Raw genomic sequence first — 13450 nt, forward strand, 5'->3', positions numbered from 1 at the left:
GGGGGAGGAGAGAGGAGAGAAGAGAGAGAGAGAGAAAGAGACCAGGAACAGCTGTGTAGGTAATGGTGTTATCAATAATAATGACAGGTAACAGTGGTTAATAGTAAAGATGAGTAGTGGTGGATCTGGATCCTGCTGCTCCAGAGGCAGAGATACCTGCAGAATGAGGACAGTCTGTCTGTCTGTCTCTCTGTCTCTGTCTTTAACACATCACTACAGCACAGGGAGGTGAGGGAACAGCTGACAGTCCTATGATGTCAACAAACACATCACAACATGGCAGCAGATCAGTGACATCATCAGGAACATCACTATATCACAGGACTGACTGACCTCAGAGCAGATTTAACAGCAGAGAGCAGCTGAGTTGTGATTGGCTGTGACAGTCATCCTCACTGCTGCCCACAGGAAATTCTTGAGTTTATTTTTCTTTTTCAGTGGTCGACACACATTCCTCTGTCACGCACCATCAATGAAGCCTGTGATTGGCTGAGATCCCCTGAGATACATTCTGATTGGACAACTGGACTCAAACTTCTTTTTCTCTTAAAGTAGAGGAAAAAAATCCACCAGAGAAAACACACACACATACACACACACACACACACACACACACACACACACACACACACACACACACACACACACACACACACATACACTCAGAGGATTGTGTGTTCAGGTCTGTTTGAACCATCAAAATTCTGAAACAACTCAAATGATCTAACAGACATCAGCAAGTATTCACAGCTTTTACTGCAGTATAAGTACTAATACCATAGTATAGAAGTATTCTAGTACAAGTCTGCATGAGTATTATCATCAGAATGTACTCAAGTAAAAGTATTCATTATATTAGTAACCAGTGACTGTAGACAAACGTCTGTTTCCTCCTGAGATGTGGTGGAGTAGAAGTACACAGTACAATAAAAATTGAAATACTCACGTAAAGTACAAGTGCCTCAAAATTATAATGAAGTACAATGCTTGAGTTACTCTACACTACTGTTATACAAACAGAAGCAGCAGAGACTTTTATTTTGAAGTCTCTCCCCTCTGTTGCCGGGACCAGCAGCCATGATGGCGTATGTCAGAGGGCAAACAGGAAGTCTGAACCTGCTGCACTTCCTGTTAGGTAGGTAACAAACAAATAAAACATCAGTAAGAGTTTACAGGTGGACTGATACCTGTCTGTCTGTTTACCTGTCTATATGCCTGTCTGTCTGCAGGTGTGTTCCTGGTTTGTCCCAAAGGGGGCATCGGTCTAGAGCTAATGCCGTCAGCCCCCGAAGTTCTTCTGAACTCAACCTCCAGCTTCACTGTGGTGAGTAACACCTGTCTGTCTCCTCGGATGTGTTCAGGTGCATGTCTGTCTCTGCAGGTAACTGTCAGTCTTCTCAGGTGAGTTCAGGTACCTGTCTGTCTCCTCAGGTGTGTTCGGGGTGGAGTCAGGTGACGTGGCAGTTACCTCAGGACTCTCAGGTTGACGGGGTTGTTGTGGAGAACAGGGGTTCCAGCAGCATCCTGCAGCTCTTTAATGTCACCTGGAGGAATTCTGGGCGATACACCTGTGAGGAGGCATCATCCTATCAGAGCAGAGAGATCAACATCTTCATACCTGGACAAAGTGATAATATTTATCATATACTGATGCATGTCTGTCCCACCTGTGAGAACTGTCTGTCCTGATGTGTCTATCCCACCTGTCCCCCCTTCAGGTCCAGATGAATGGTTCGTCCCACTGGGTCCAGGTGTGGTGATGAAGGAGGCGGAGGAAGATACCATCCCCTGTGTGGTGTCTGACCCACAGCTCAGCGTCTCGCTGTATGAACGTCCTGGCAGAACGCCGGTTACTGGAATGACATATGAGCCGGGCCGTGGCTTCACAGGTCGTCTGAATGACACGTCATATGTGTGCTTGGCCACCCGCGGAGGTGAGGAGAGAGAGTCCCAGGTGTACTACGTCTTCAGCATTGTAGGTGAGTTGATTAGATTAGATTAGATTAGATTAGATTAGATTAGATTAGATTAGATTAGATTAGATTAGAGACAAATTGTATGATAATAGATTAGGATTAGAGAGTTCAGGTTAACCCTTTAAAATCAGGTTAGATTAGCTTTAAAACTGGGACTAGAATATAGGAACAAACTAGAATAGATAGATGAATTTGAATTAGAGTAGTTTGGATTAGATTAGTTTGAGTCCTTGTAGTTCAGAAGGACAGAAGCTTGTGTGGGGGTAGTGGGATCGTGGTGAAGGGAAATTGATTGGTGGTTAGATGGAGTGTGTGGCTGAGCACAGGGTGGAGTTTTCCTCAGGTGATCAACCAGGAAATCCACAGGAGAGTAGAGCTAGGGTGGGAAGGCAAACAGAGCAGAGCAGGTAAAGGTAAAACCTGGAGCACACAGATGATTCAATTTAATTCAATTTTATTTGTATAGTGCCAAATCATAATATACATTATCTCGAGGCAGGTCAGAGGTCAGCACAGAGTTCACAAAACAAACATCACAGAACGAGATGGAGCGATCTGGAGATGAGAGGAGAACTGGACCAGTCTACACAGCCAGGTGGTAAAGTTGATGAGAGGATTGTAATCAGGTGTAATCTGGCAGGAACAGCAGGTCCAGAAGACACGGCCACCTACACATACACATGCACACACACACACACACACACACACACACACACACACAGACCAGAGAGCAAACTGGGGACAAACAAATACATGAGTGAAGGGAAACACAGGAGAACAAACGTAGATCAGTCTGTACCTGTCTATCTCTCCACCTGTCTCTCTCTCCACTTGTTTCTCTCTCTCCACCTGTCTCCACCTGGCCAGAGACCTGCGAGTACTGTTCTCCTGTATGTACTGATACTGCAGTAATACTTACCTCTGAGTACTATATGCTAAGATAAGATAAGATAAGATAGCCCTTATTAGTCCCACAGTGGGGAAATTCACAAGTGGGGAAATTCACCACTGTGGGACTGTACTGTACTACTAGTACTAGTACTGTACTATTAATACTAGTACTACTAATACTGTACTACTGTGGTTCCATAGTAATCTGCATCATGAAACTATATAATGACTCTCCACCTGTCTCTCTCTCCTCCTGTCTCTCAGTTCCTAAGGTGATGGAGGTGGATCTGACAGTGTCCAGCAGTGTTCTGAAACAGGGGGAGGTCCTGACTGTAAACTGCACTGTTAAAGATACTGAGATGGTTTTCTTCTCCTGGGACTATCCCCGCAGACAGGTACCTGTCTGTGTGTCTACCTGTCTGTCTACCTGTCTGTCTTTCTGGACTATGATGCAGTCAAACTGCTTTCTGTTATAGCTTCTTATGAAATGTGCGAATGTGAAATGTTTGTCTCGTGTTGGTTCAGGATGTCGAGCCACTGACAGACTTTCTGCCCAATCGGATCCGCTCCTTTGTTAACATCTCCACGGCAACAGTGGCGGACTCTGGTAAGTGACAGGATTAAGCAGGTGTGCATCCCAGACCACGCTCCAGTACAGCAATCTAAGTAGTAACAGTTATCAATTGCTATGGTAATGTTATCCAGCATTTGGTTATTTTTTTGGGCGTTACCATGGTGATGTAATTTGAAAGTTGTCGTCCTTCCTGTAGGTGTGTATACATGTGTGGTGCAGGAGACGGTGCAGGGACGCACTGTGACCAAGAACATCACAGTGACAGTACTGGGTCAGCACCCACACACACACACACACACACACAGGTACTGACACACACACACACAGGTAAACTCTCAGGTGTCTCTCTCTCTGCAGATCGAGGTTACGTCTACCTGTGGGCCTCAGGTGAGACCAATGTGTCGTCTCTCCTCCACCACACGGTGGAGTTCAGTGTGGAAGTCGATGCCCACCCCGCCCCCACCGTCCTCTGGACCAAAGACAACCAGACTGTTGCCACAGAAACCACTTCCATCACCACCACACACCTGACAGGCAGCAGGTAGGTCAGAGGTCAAGGTAGAGATTCTCAAAGGACAATTGATTGATTGATTGATTGTTTGATTGATTGATTGATTGATTTACAGGTATGTGAGCAGTCTGACACTGGTTCGAGTCCAGATGGATCAAACAGGAAGTTACACAGTAACTGTTTCCAATGATGACGACATTGATGAGGTTGTTTTCAAACTAGAGGTCAAAGGTCAGAGAGAGACACAAGCCACTGTGTGTGCATATATGTGTGTTAATGGCTGGGTATTTGTGTGTGTGTGTGTATCTATGTGTGATTAGCTCAACTCAGTCATGCACACGTATGGCATGTGCACATGTGACACTTAAAGGAGCTATATCTAAGTTTTCTATTATATACATATATATTTATATATAAGTAACGTTCAAATAAGCAGCTGTTTATTCACCAGTCTAGAAGAAACGTTGTGAGTTCAGCATCAAACTTCATCCTTTACTCATCAACGTCTGTCTCCAGAGGTGGAGACAAACACAATGTCAACTCAACTGAAGTTAGCATGCTAACCAGCTAGCTTTCTGATAGGAAGTCACTGTAGCCTCCAGTCTGTCCTGAAGACGTAGCTGCTCAGACGACCTGTTATAACCTGTTGTAATGTTGGTGTAATGTTGTCCCGTTACTGAAGCTGTTGGTGAGACTGGTGAATAAACAGCTGTTAATGCTAATGTTAGCTATGTACCAATAACAAAACTTACAAACAGCTCCTTTAGCAGTCAGTAAATCAGTCTGTGTTGATGAATGAATGAATGTGGGTGATTCTTCAGTGTGTGTTCCTCACAGCTGTTTTTACTGTATCACCAGTTTCTTCTTCAGTTCATTAAAGTCCTGAGCCAGGTGTCATACGTACAGGTAGCTGTGTTTACCTTCATTAAAGATGACACCAGGCTGTGATGTGATAATAATAATAATAATGATAAACTGTATTTGTGTAGCACCTTTCATAACCACACACACCTCTACACATACACTCACAGGCCACTTTATTGGGTACACCTTGCTAGTACTGGGTTGAACCCCTTTTACCTTTAGAACTGTCAATTCTTTGTGGCATAGATTCAACAAGGTGCTGGAAACATTCCTCAGAGATTTTGGTCCATATTACGTGATGACATCACACAGTTGCTGCAGATTTGTCGGCTGCACATCCATGATGTGAATCTCCTGTTCCATCACGTCCCAAAGGTTCTCTGTTGGACTGAGATCTGGTGACTGTGGAGGTCATCTGAGTACAGTGAACTCATTTTCATGTTCAAGAAACCAGTTTGAGATGATCTGTGCTTTGTGACATGGAGCATTATCCTGCTGGAAGCATCATCAGAAGATGGTTCACTGTGGTCATAAAGGGATGGACATGGTCAGCAACAATACTCAGGTAGGCTGTGATGTTTAAACAATGCTCAGTTGGTACTAAGGGCCAAAGTGTGCCAAGAAAATATCCCCCCCACCATTACACTACCACCACCAGCCTGAACTGTTGATACAAGGCAGGATGGATCCATGCATTCATGTTGTTGACCTCTGACCCTTTCATCTGAATGTTGGAGACCAAGACTCATCAGACCAGGCAACGTTTTTCCAGTCTTCTATCGTCCAGTTTTGTTGAGCCTGTGTGAACTGTAGCCTCAGGTTCCTGTTCTCAGCTGACAGGAGTGGCCCCTGGTGAGGTCTTCTGCTGCTGTAGAACATCTGCTTCAAGGTTCGTTGTGTTGTTCATTCAGAGATGCTCTTCTGCAGACCTTGGTTGTAATGAGTGGTTATTTGAGTTACTGTTGCCTTCCTATCAGCTCGAAGCAGTCTGGCCGTTCTCCTCTGACCTCGGACATCAACAAGGCATTTTCTCCCAGAGAACTGCTGCTCACTGGATATTTTCTCTTTCTTGGACCATTCTCTGTAAACCCTAGAGATGGTTGAGCAGGAAAATCCTAGTAGATCAGCAGTTTCTGAAATATGCAGACCAGCCCGTCTGGCACCAACAATCATGCCACGTTCAAAGTCACTTAAATCACCTTTCTTCCCCATTGTGATGCTCAGTTTGAACCATGTCTACAGACCTAAATGCACTGAATTGTTGCCATGAGATTGGCTGATTAGATATTTGCATTAACCAGCAAAGCAGTTGACCAGGTGTACCTAATAAAGTGGGCGGTGAGTGTATATAATTAGTAAGTTACAACCCTATATTCTTCTGCCTCTAATGGGCTCTGCTAACTGAAACACAGTCATTTTACCTCACAGAACACAAACATGTTGTTGGTCTACCACTGCCTCCATCCGGTAGCTTGTGTTATTGTGTGACTCTCAGTGGTGGCAGGAGTTTCCAGATCACACAATAACACAAACAAATGAACTGAAACAGGTGTTTCTGGATCTTACTCTGTAACAGAAGTCTCTAATCCTCCGTCATGATGTCAGTGCTGAAACTGTGTGTGTGTGTGTGTGTGTGTGTGTGTGTGTAGCGCCCCCCAGGATCACGTCTCTGTCGGAGGTCAACAATAAGGCAGTGCTGTGTGTCAGTGAGGGAGCTCCGCCCCCCTCTGTCACCTGGTATACCTGTCACAGCTCACACAGGTAAAAACACACACAGGTAGATGCACATTCACGCACACACATATTGTCATGGTAACCATGTCTCCTGCAGGTGCAGTAATCACACAGGTGGCTGGAGGAGCCTATCAGCAGCATCGGAGGGCGTGTCTCTACAGGAGAACATCACTGAGGGGTGGGGGGCAGGAGTCACCCAGGTAACCAATGAACCAATGATCATCAGAGTGACATCATTAGCAGGGAGGAGAGATAATAAGGTGTAATGATGTGAAGAGGAACGACAGTTATGTGTGTGTGTGTGTGTGTGTGTGTGTGTGTGTGCCTCACCTGTGCAGGTACGCAGTGTGTTGACTCTACAGGCTCTCAGCTCTCTGTCAGCTGTTCGCTGTGAAGCCAAAAACTCTGCAGGACGACGAGCCAGAGACCTGCGAGTACTGTCCTCCTGTACGTGCTGATACTGCAGTACTACTGACCTCTGAGTACTGTGCACTACTGTGGTTCCATAGTAATCTACCTAATGAAACTATATAATAACACTGTCTCTTTCTACCTGTGTCTGTTTCTACCCGTCTCTGTCTCTACCTGTCTCTCTCTCTCTCTCTCTCTCAACCTGTCTCTCTCTCCACTTGTATCTGTCTCTACCTGTCTCTCTCTCTACCTGTCTCCAGCTCTCCTGTCTCAGGTTGCAGTCTTGGCAGCAGTTCTGGTTCTGGTTGTAATTGCCGTCTTCTTCCTCATCATCCTCATCCTCCTCTGGAGAAGAGTCAGTATTCAGTGTAGTACTAACTGCAGTTTTAGTTGTACAGTAGTAGTACTGCAGTACTTTTGTGTACTTCAGTCTCACTGTCGTGACACGAAGCAGCAGTTGTGTGTTGCCATGACATCATGAGAGTCTGGCTGTAGCAGTACAAGAGTTCAATACTTTTAAACAGAGTCTTTTATTTTTGTGACCTGAGGTTTCTTCCTGTTCATTAGAAACCTCGTTATGAAGTTCGTTGGAAGGTTATTGAGTCTGTGAGTCCTGATGGACAGCAGTACACCTACCTCGACCCTGCCCACCTGCCCTACAACTCCACCTGGGAAATACCACGAGACAGTATAGTACTAGGTAATACCACATGAAAACATTGTACCATATTAATCATATAATTGTACCATATTATTTGATCTAATCCTGATTTAATCCTGATTTAATCTTTATCTAATCCTGATATAATCCTGATATAATTCTGATCTAATTTTGATCTAATCCTAGTCTAATCCTAGTCTAATCCTGGTCTAATCCTGGTCTAATCCTGGTCTAACCCTAGTCTAAATCTGTCTGTCTCCACCAGCAGCTGTCTCACCCCCCCGTCTGTCTCTCTGTCTTCAGGTCAGGTGCTGGGTTCAGGTGCATTTGGTCGTGTCGTTGAGGCGAACGTCTCTGGTCTGATTCACTCTCATTCTACAACTAAAGTGGCTGTGAAGATGGTCAAAGGTAAATACCTGTCTGTACCTGCCTGTCTCTGTCTCTGCCTGTCTCTGTCTCCACCTGTCTCTGTCTCCACCTGTCTCTACCTGATTGTCTGTGTCTCCACCTGTCTGTCTCTACCTGTCTCTGTCTCCACCTGTCTTTACCTGATTGTCTGTGTCTCCACCTGTCTGTATCTGTCTCTGTCTCTACCTGTCTCTACCTGTCTCCGACTCTACCTGTCCCTACCTGTCTGTACCTGTCTATAGTAAACCACATGAAACAGCAGTTTGAGTCTAAGAATCTGTTCAGATGTGGTTCAGTTCTACCTGATGGCTGCATCATTAATTAAACACTGACTGACGACCTGCTGAAGGTTTTTGAAAAACCTAATGACTGAAAGATGATCAGCGGCTGTGTCTTCAGTTGTCTGTGGTCTGGTAGAAACTGTCAGTACATAGGCCAACCGTCATGTTGGAGGTTTACTCTCCTGTTTTCAAATGTGACTGACTGAAATCCATAAATCAATAAAAACATCATAATCTCTGTATTTCTCTGTGTGTTCAGCGAGCAGCGGTGCAGCTCAGTCTCTGATGTCAGAGTTGAAGGTTTTGGTTCATCTCGGTCCTCACCTGAACGTCGTCAACCTGCTGGGAGCCTGCACAAGAGGAGGTACACTCTCCTTAATCCTGATTTAACCCTAAATATGTTGTAATCTAACCAACCCCTCTGTGTCTCTTACTCATGCTGTCATATGTAAATCCTGCTGCTCCCCTTTGCTCATAATTTTGTCTTTCAAAATAAAAACCCTCAGTGATGTTTAGTTGTGCTTGATCCAGATCCAAGCAGTTAGTGAGGTGACCAGACCTGTACCTCCTTAACCTTTATCAATTATGGAAGTTTTAATCATCATCACTGTTTGAATCAAGTGTCGACCAGTCTGACAGCTGCTGCTCACACCACATGTTTTTCTCAATGCACACCTGGTCTGAGACCAGGTGAACTGATTACACCACTAACTGATTCTGAACTTGGAGAAACCCAAGTCTGGATCGACTGATCACATGTGGTCAGATGAGATGAGCAGATATGGAGATTGTTACCTGTCTGTCTGTTACCTGTCTGTCTGTCCAGGCCCTGTCTACCTGATCACTGAATTCTGCCGTCATGGAGACCTGGTGAACTACCTGCAGAGGAACAAACACACCTTTCAGCAGAGCCACACACACACCAAGAGGTCAACACACAAATACACACAAATACACACCTCTCCCTCTCTCTTTCTGTTTGTATTGAGTGTGAGTGTCTCTCGCCCTGCAGTGACAGTGATGGAGGTTATATGGATATGAATAAAGAGGAGGGTGCTCAGTACGTCGCCATGCAGGAGCTCAGCTACGCCGACATCGAACTTGCTGTGTACGAGACACCGTATGCCCCCGCAGGTGATGGAACATGACAACACGCTTCACCTGTCATCTGTCTGTAGTACACCATAGTACACAGTGTATATGTTGCAGTACACAGTGTACATGTTGTAGTACACAGTGTACTGTAGTAATGGTTTGATTTAAAGTGAATAACATTATCACTGAACTGAAGCTCATTATTTCACATTAAAATGACCTGTTAGTTGATCTTTGTTTCTGCCTTTAAGTTACAAAATAAAAACAAAAATAAAGTAAAAACAAAATAATAAGAACTCGTCAGTAGAGTTATATCAGACAGCACAGGTATTTATTTGAGGTCTCAGTTGTGACTTTGAAACTTATTTTAATTAAGTTTCTAACTGACTCTTTAGTAAACTAATTAAACATGTTTGTGAAGAGTTTATACACAACCACAGACTCTGACACTTCACTGTAGAATCAGGTTTTATCTAATCATCAAACTGGAAACTGCCACATGTTGTCATCTTACTCTTAATTAAGATGTGTTAATTAGACATGTCCTCTCTTTCCTGGCATCATTGATCTTCATCACTAATGTTTGATAGAAATAATCAGTATTGATAAACAGCTTCAGTGATGTGACTCATCCCGTGGTTCTCCTGCAGACCAGCAGGAGGGGTCCTCTCTCTTCCTCAGTGACTCTCCTCTACTCAGCCTCAATGACCTCCTCAGCTTCTCCTACCAGATCTCTCAGGCCATGGATTTCCTCTCCTCCAGAAACGTATGAGCCCATTAATAAAATATGAGAACTTTCTAGTACATGTTACTGCTGTATGTTGTTCTGTGTGTCCACGTGTTGGGTCACATGTTCATGTGTTTGATCACGTGTCCATGTATCCTGTGGTGTCCCTCAGTGTGTCCACAGGGACCTGGCAGCGAGGAACGTCCTGGTGTGTGAGGGGAAGCTGGTGAAGATCTGTGACTTTGGTTTGGCTCGAGACCTGACGAAGGATCAGGACTACATCGCTAGAGGAAATGTCAGTGAACGGGTTGAATTAACTTGAATAAACCATGAATGATTAACAGCAGCTCAGAGTTGATGAACAGTTGTTCCTTTGTGTTGTTGTTCAGAGCTTCCTGCCGGTGAAGTGGATGAGTCCAGAGAGCATCTTCCAGAACATTTACAGCTCTCAGAGCGACGTCTGGTCCTATGGAGTCGTACTGTGGGAGATCTTCTCTCTGGGTAAACCAGTCTGCCCAGTATGCATCTGCACACACCAGTTTAAACCAGTCTGCATCTTCATCACTGCAGTATTTGTGTGTATTTTGTCCTAGGTGGAAGCCCATACCCCGACCTCCCAATGACCCAGGAGTTTTACTCTGCCCTGAAAAGAGGATACAGGATGACACAACCTGAACACGCCCCCCACAACATGTAGGACACAACATGCAACAGACATCTATGACACACAACACACATGCTAGACACAAAAAACCAACACATATGAGACACAACATAGCAACATACATGTATGACATGACATGCCAACACACACTGTACATACATATGACACACAACACAGCAACACATGTATATGACAATATATACATCCTCTCTGTTTCCTGCCTGTTTCCTGACTGTTTTTGACTGTTTCCTGTCTGTTTCCTATAATTTTCCTGTCTGTTTTTGACTGTTTCCTGTCATTTTTCCACCTGTTTCTTGTCTGTAGCTTTGAGCTGATGAAATGCTGCTGGGAGGAGAAACCTCAGTCTCGACCTTGTTTCTCATCACTGGTCGTCTCTGTGGGAAACATGTTGACTGACGACTACAACAAGGTACAATAAACCTGCAATAAACTGCTCCATCAGTGTCTTAAGCTGCTCTATCAGTGTCTTGACCTGCTTCATCAGCGTCTTTACCTGCATCATCAATATCTTTACCGCCACCATTAGTGTCTTTACCTGCTCCATCAGTATCTTTACTTGCTATATCAGTGTCTTAGCGTGGTCCATCAGTATCTTTATCTTTGTTGTCCATCAGTGTCATTCATGAAGCCTGTCCCAGTGGATCACTTCAAGGCTGAATTTCTTTCCCAGTCAGATGCTCTCATGTCCACAAGGAACCTTTATTCAGTTGTGTCTCTTGTTGTGTTTAGTGATACTTTTCAAAGGGCTCATAACACCTTACTGACAGAGAACGTGAAGGGCCGGGGGGCTGCTCACCTCCTTGTTTCTCAGATCCTGGTATGATTCAGAGTCAGTAAATGTTGTCTTTTTTGTTGTTGTTGTTGTGTGTTAGTGTTATCTCCAGCTGACAGAGAACTTCCTGAAAGGTGATAGTCCAGCTGTTGTTCGATCCAGATTGAGTTTATCAGGAGCTGCTGAAGATCAGATGGACAGACACGGTAACACACAAAACAAACAAATTAATATGACAACACATCCAGTAAAAACTCATCCACACACACACACACACACACACACACACACACACACACACATACACACACACACTTTCAACATAACACTTCTCTGTGGTCATGCAAAGGAAACTAAATTCAAACATCACCCTCTTTTTCTTTAAAGGAAGCCCCACCCCTCAGGTCAAAATGCATCAGTTGGGGGCAGAGACAGAGGAGGCTGGCCCCTCCCATGGCACTTATATCATCCCAACTGCTGACGTTACCATAGAAACAAGCAGGAGCACTGCGCTGGACGCAGTCAGGTACAAGTTACGCTCTGACACCAAACCAGCTTCACATTCACTGAGCTTCATGGTAAGATGAGTAGAAATCAGTAGAAATCAGTAGAAATGGAGCTGACAGGCTGCAGGTGTGTCTGTAGGTGGATGTTTCAGGTACTTCACTGATAAACAATCATACCACACTAATCAGACAGGATCAGCAATGTCAGACTTGAGGATTGAAACCTGGTTTTGGTTTCTGACCCAGTTATAAATCTGCATTAACACAGGAATCAGGTTTAACTGATGTAAAGAGGCTGAACCAGGTCAGAGTCAGTGAACTCAGCAGAGAGGGAATTGTCACAACCACAGACACTGAATGCACCACCAGGAAGTAACAAGACACAGTCGTCACACACTGACACCTGTCTGAGATGAACGGTCCTGAAACACCTGGATGGACATGTGATGATGATGTTGATGATGATGATGCAATGATGATGATGATAATGTGATGAGGATGAGGATGAGGATGATGATGATGATGATGATGATGATGATGTTTCCTCTGCAGCCCCCTCCTCTCAGATCCTCCCCTTGATGCCACCTCTCAGGATGCATCAGGACCACAGGAAGTGACATCATCAGAAGGTAAAGAGGAAGCCGTCGAGCCTCCAGCTTCGTCCTACAGTCGTGAGGAAGAGGAGGAGAGCTGCCTGTGAAGGCTGCAGATGTTTGACAGACAGTGCACAGCATGAACTAACCAATCATCCTGCCTCAGTCCTCCTGACAGACAGAGCAGAGGGTTCTGGGTAATTTTGCTGTCAGTGCTGACTGTAAGGTTTTTATATCTAAACAACGACTCCACAGACAGGAAACAGGTTCTTCCTCTTCCTGTTTGTTTGTATATGAATTAGTCGACTGAGCAGCAGGTCCTGGATCAGATAATAATCCTTCAGTTATTCTCTGTATTAGTGTGTGTGTGTGTGTGTGTGTGTGTGTGTGTGTGTTTCTGCTTAGTGTGTATTCAAATAGCTTTTAGACTTTTGACACAAACTGAATTTTTATTAAAACATACGAATAAATATATATTGTGCAGCAGTTTATCTGAGTTTGTTTCATGTTTTAAATCAGTTTAAAGGTTTTCATCATGAGTCAGGACCAATCAGATCCCTCCTGTCTTCACCCTCTACCTCCTCCTCCTACCTCCCCCACACCAGTCACCCACAGCTCTCCTTCAGTGACCTGCTCATCTCCTGTTTGTACCATTGCCCCCTATATTCTAAATAATTAGTCACATGCCAGGACCTGGACCAGGATCTGGGTGGAGGACTGAGTCAGGTCAGACCTGATGTTTCTGATGTTGTACAGAACAA

General features: G+C 44.6%; 1 protein-coding gene across 4 annotated transcripts in view; it reads left to right on the top strand.

The window, feature by feature from the left end:
• LOC139637535 (platelet-derived growth factor receptor beta-like) overlaps window positions 1-13180 on the top strand; it is a 16390-nt gene extending 3210 nt beyond the window's left edge. For 3 of the 4 annotated variants that reach the window (XM_071506320.1, XM_071506319.1, XM_071506321.1), the window contains exons 3-29: window positions 1021-1135; window positions 1230-1324; window positions 1432-1627; window positions 1719-1979; window positions 2476-2571; window positions 3132-3262; window positions 3393-3474; window positions 3638-3712; window positions 3799-3982; window positions 4068-4183; window positions 6466-6577; window positions 6648-6750; window positions 6889-6997; window positions 7222-7316; window positions 7529-7661; window positions 7926-8030; window positions 8571-8675; window positions 9138-9240; window positions 9324-9445; window positions 10057-10172; window positions 10306-10428; window positions 10523-10634; window positions 10727-10826; window positions 11122-11227; window positions 11691-11796; window positions 11978-12116; window positions 12649-13180. In XM_071506320.1, the coding sequence (XP_071362421.1) occupies window positions 1078-1135; window positions 1230-1324; window positions 1432-1627; window positions 1719-1979; window positions 2476-2571; window positions 3132-3262; window positions 3393-3474; window positions 3638-3712; window positions 3799-3982; window positions 4068-4183; window positions 6466-6577; window positions 6648-6750; window positions 6889-6997; window positions 7222-7316; window positions 7529-7661; window positions 7926-8030; window positions 8571-8675; window positions 9138-9240; window positions 9324-9445; window positions 10057-10172; window positions 10306-10428; window positions 10523-10634; window positions 10727-10826; window positions 11122-11227; window positions 11691-11796; window positions 11978-12116; window positions 12649-12796 (3231 nt within the window). In that variant the 5' untranslated portion in view covers window positions 1021-1077 and the 3' untranslated portion in view covers window positions 12797-13180. The remainder of the gene's footprint in view (window positions 1-1020; window positions 1136-1229; window positions 1325-1431; window positions 1628-1718; window positions 1980-2475; window positions 2572-3131; window positions 3263-3392; window positions 3475-3637; window positions 3713-3798; window positions 3983-4067; window positions 4184-6465; window positions 6578-6647; window positions 6751-6888; window positions 6998-7221; window positions 7317-7528; window positions 7662-7925; window positions 8031-8570; window positions 8676-9137; window positions 9241-9323; window positions 9446-10056; window positions 10173-10305; window positions 10429-10522; window positions 10635-10726; window positions 10827-11121; window positions 11228-11690; window positions 11797-11977; window positions 12117-12648) is intronic. The other variant, XM_071506322.1, reaches the window with a different exon arrangement.
• Window positions 13181-13450: the final 270 nt, after the last annotated feature.

This window comes from Trachinotus anak, unplaced genomic scaffold (genome assembly GCF_046630095.1).
Source record: "Trachinotus anak isolate AG129_WGS33_773 ecotype Australia unplaced genomic scaffold, CSIRO_AGI_Tana_v1 ptg000020l, whole genome shotgun sequence".
Taxonomy (NCBI): domain Eukaryota; kingdom Metazoa; phylum Chordata; class Actinopteri; order Carangiformes; family Carangidae; genus Trachinotus; species Trachinotus anak.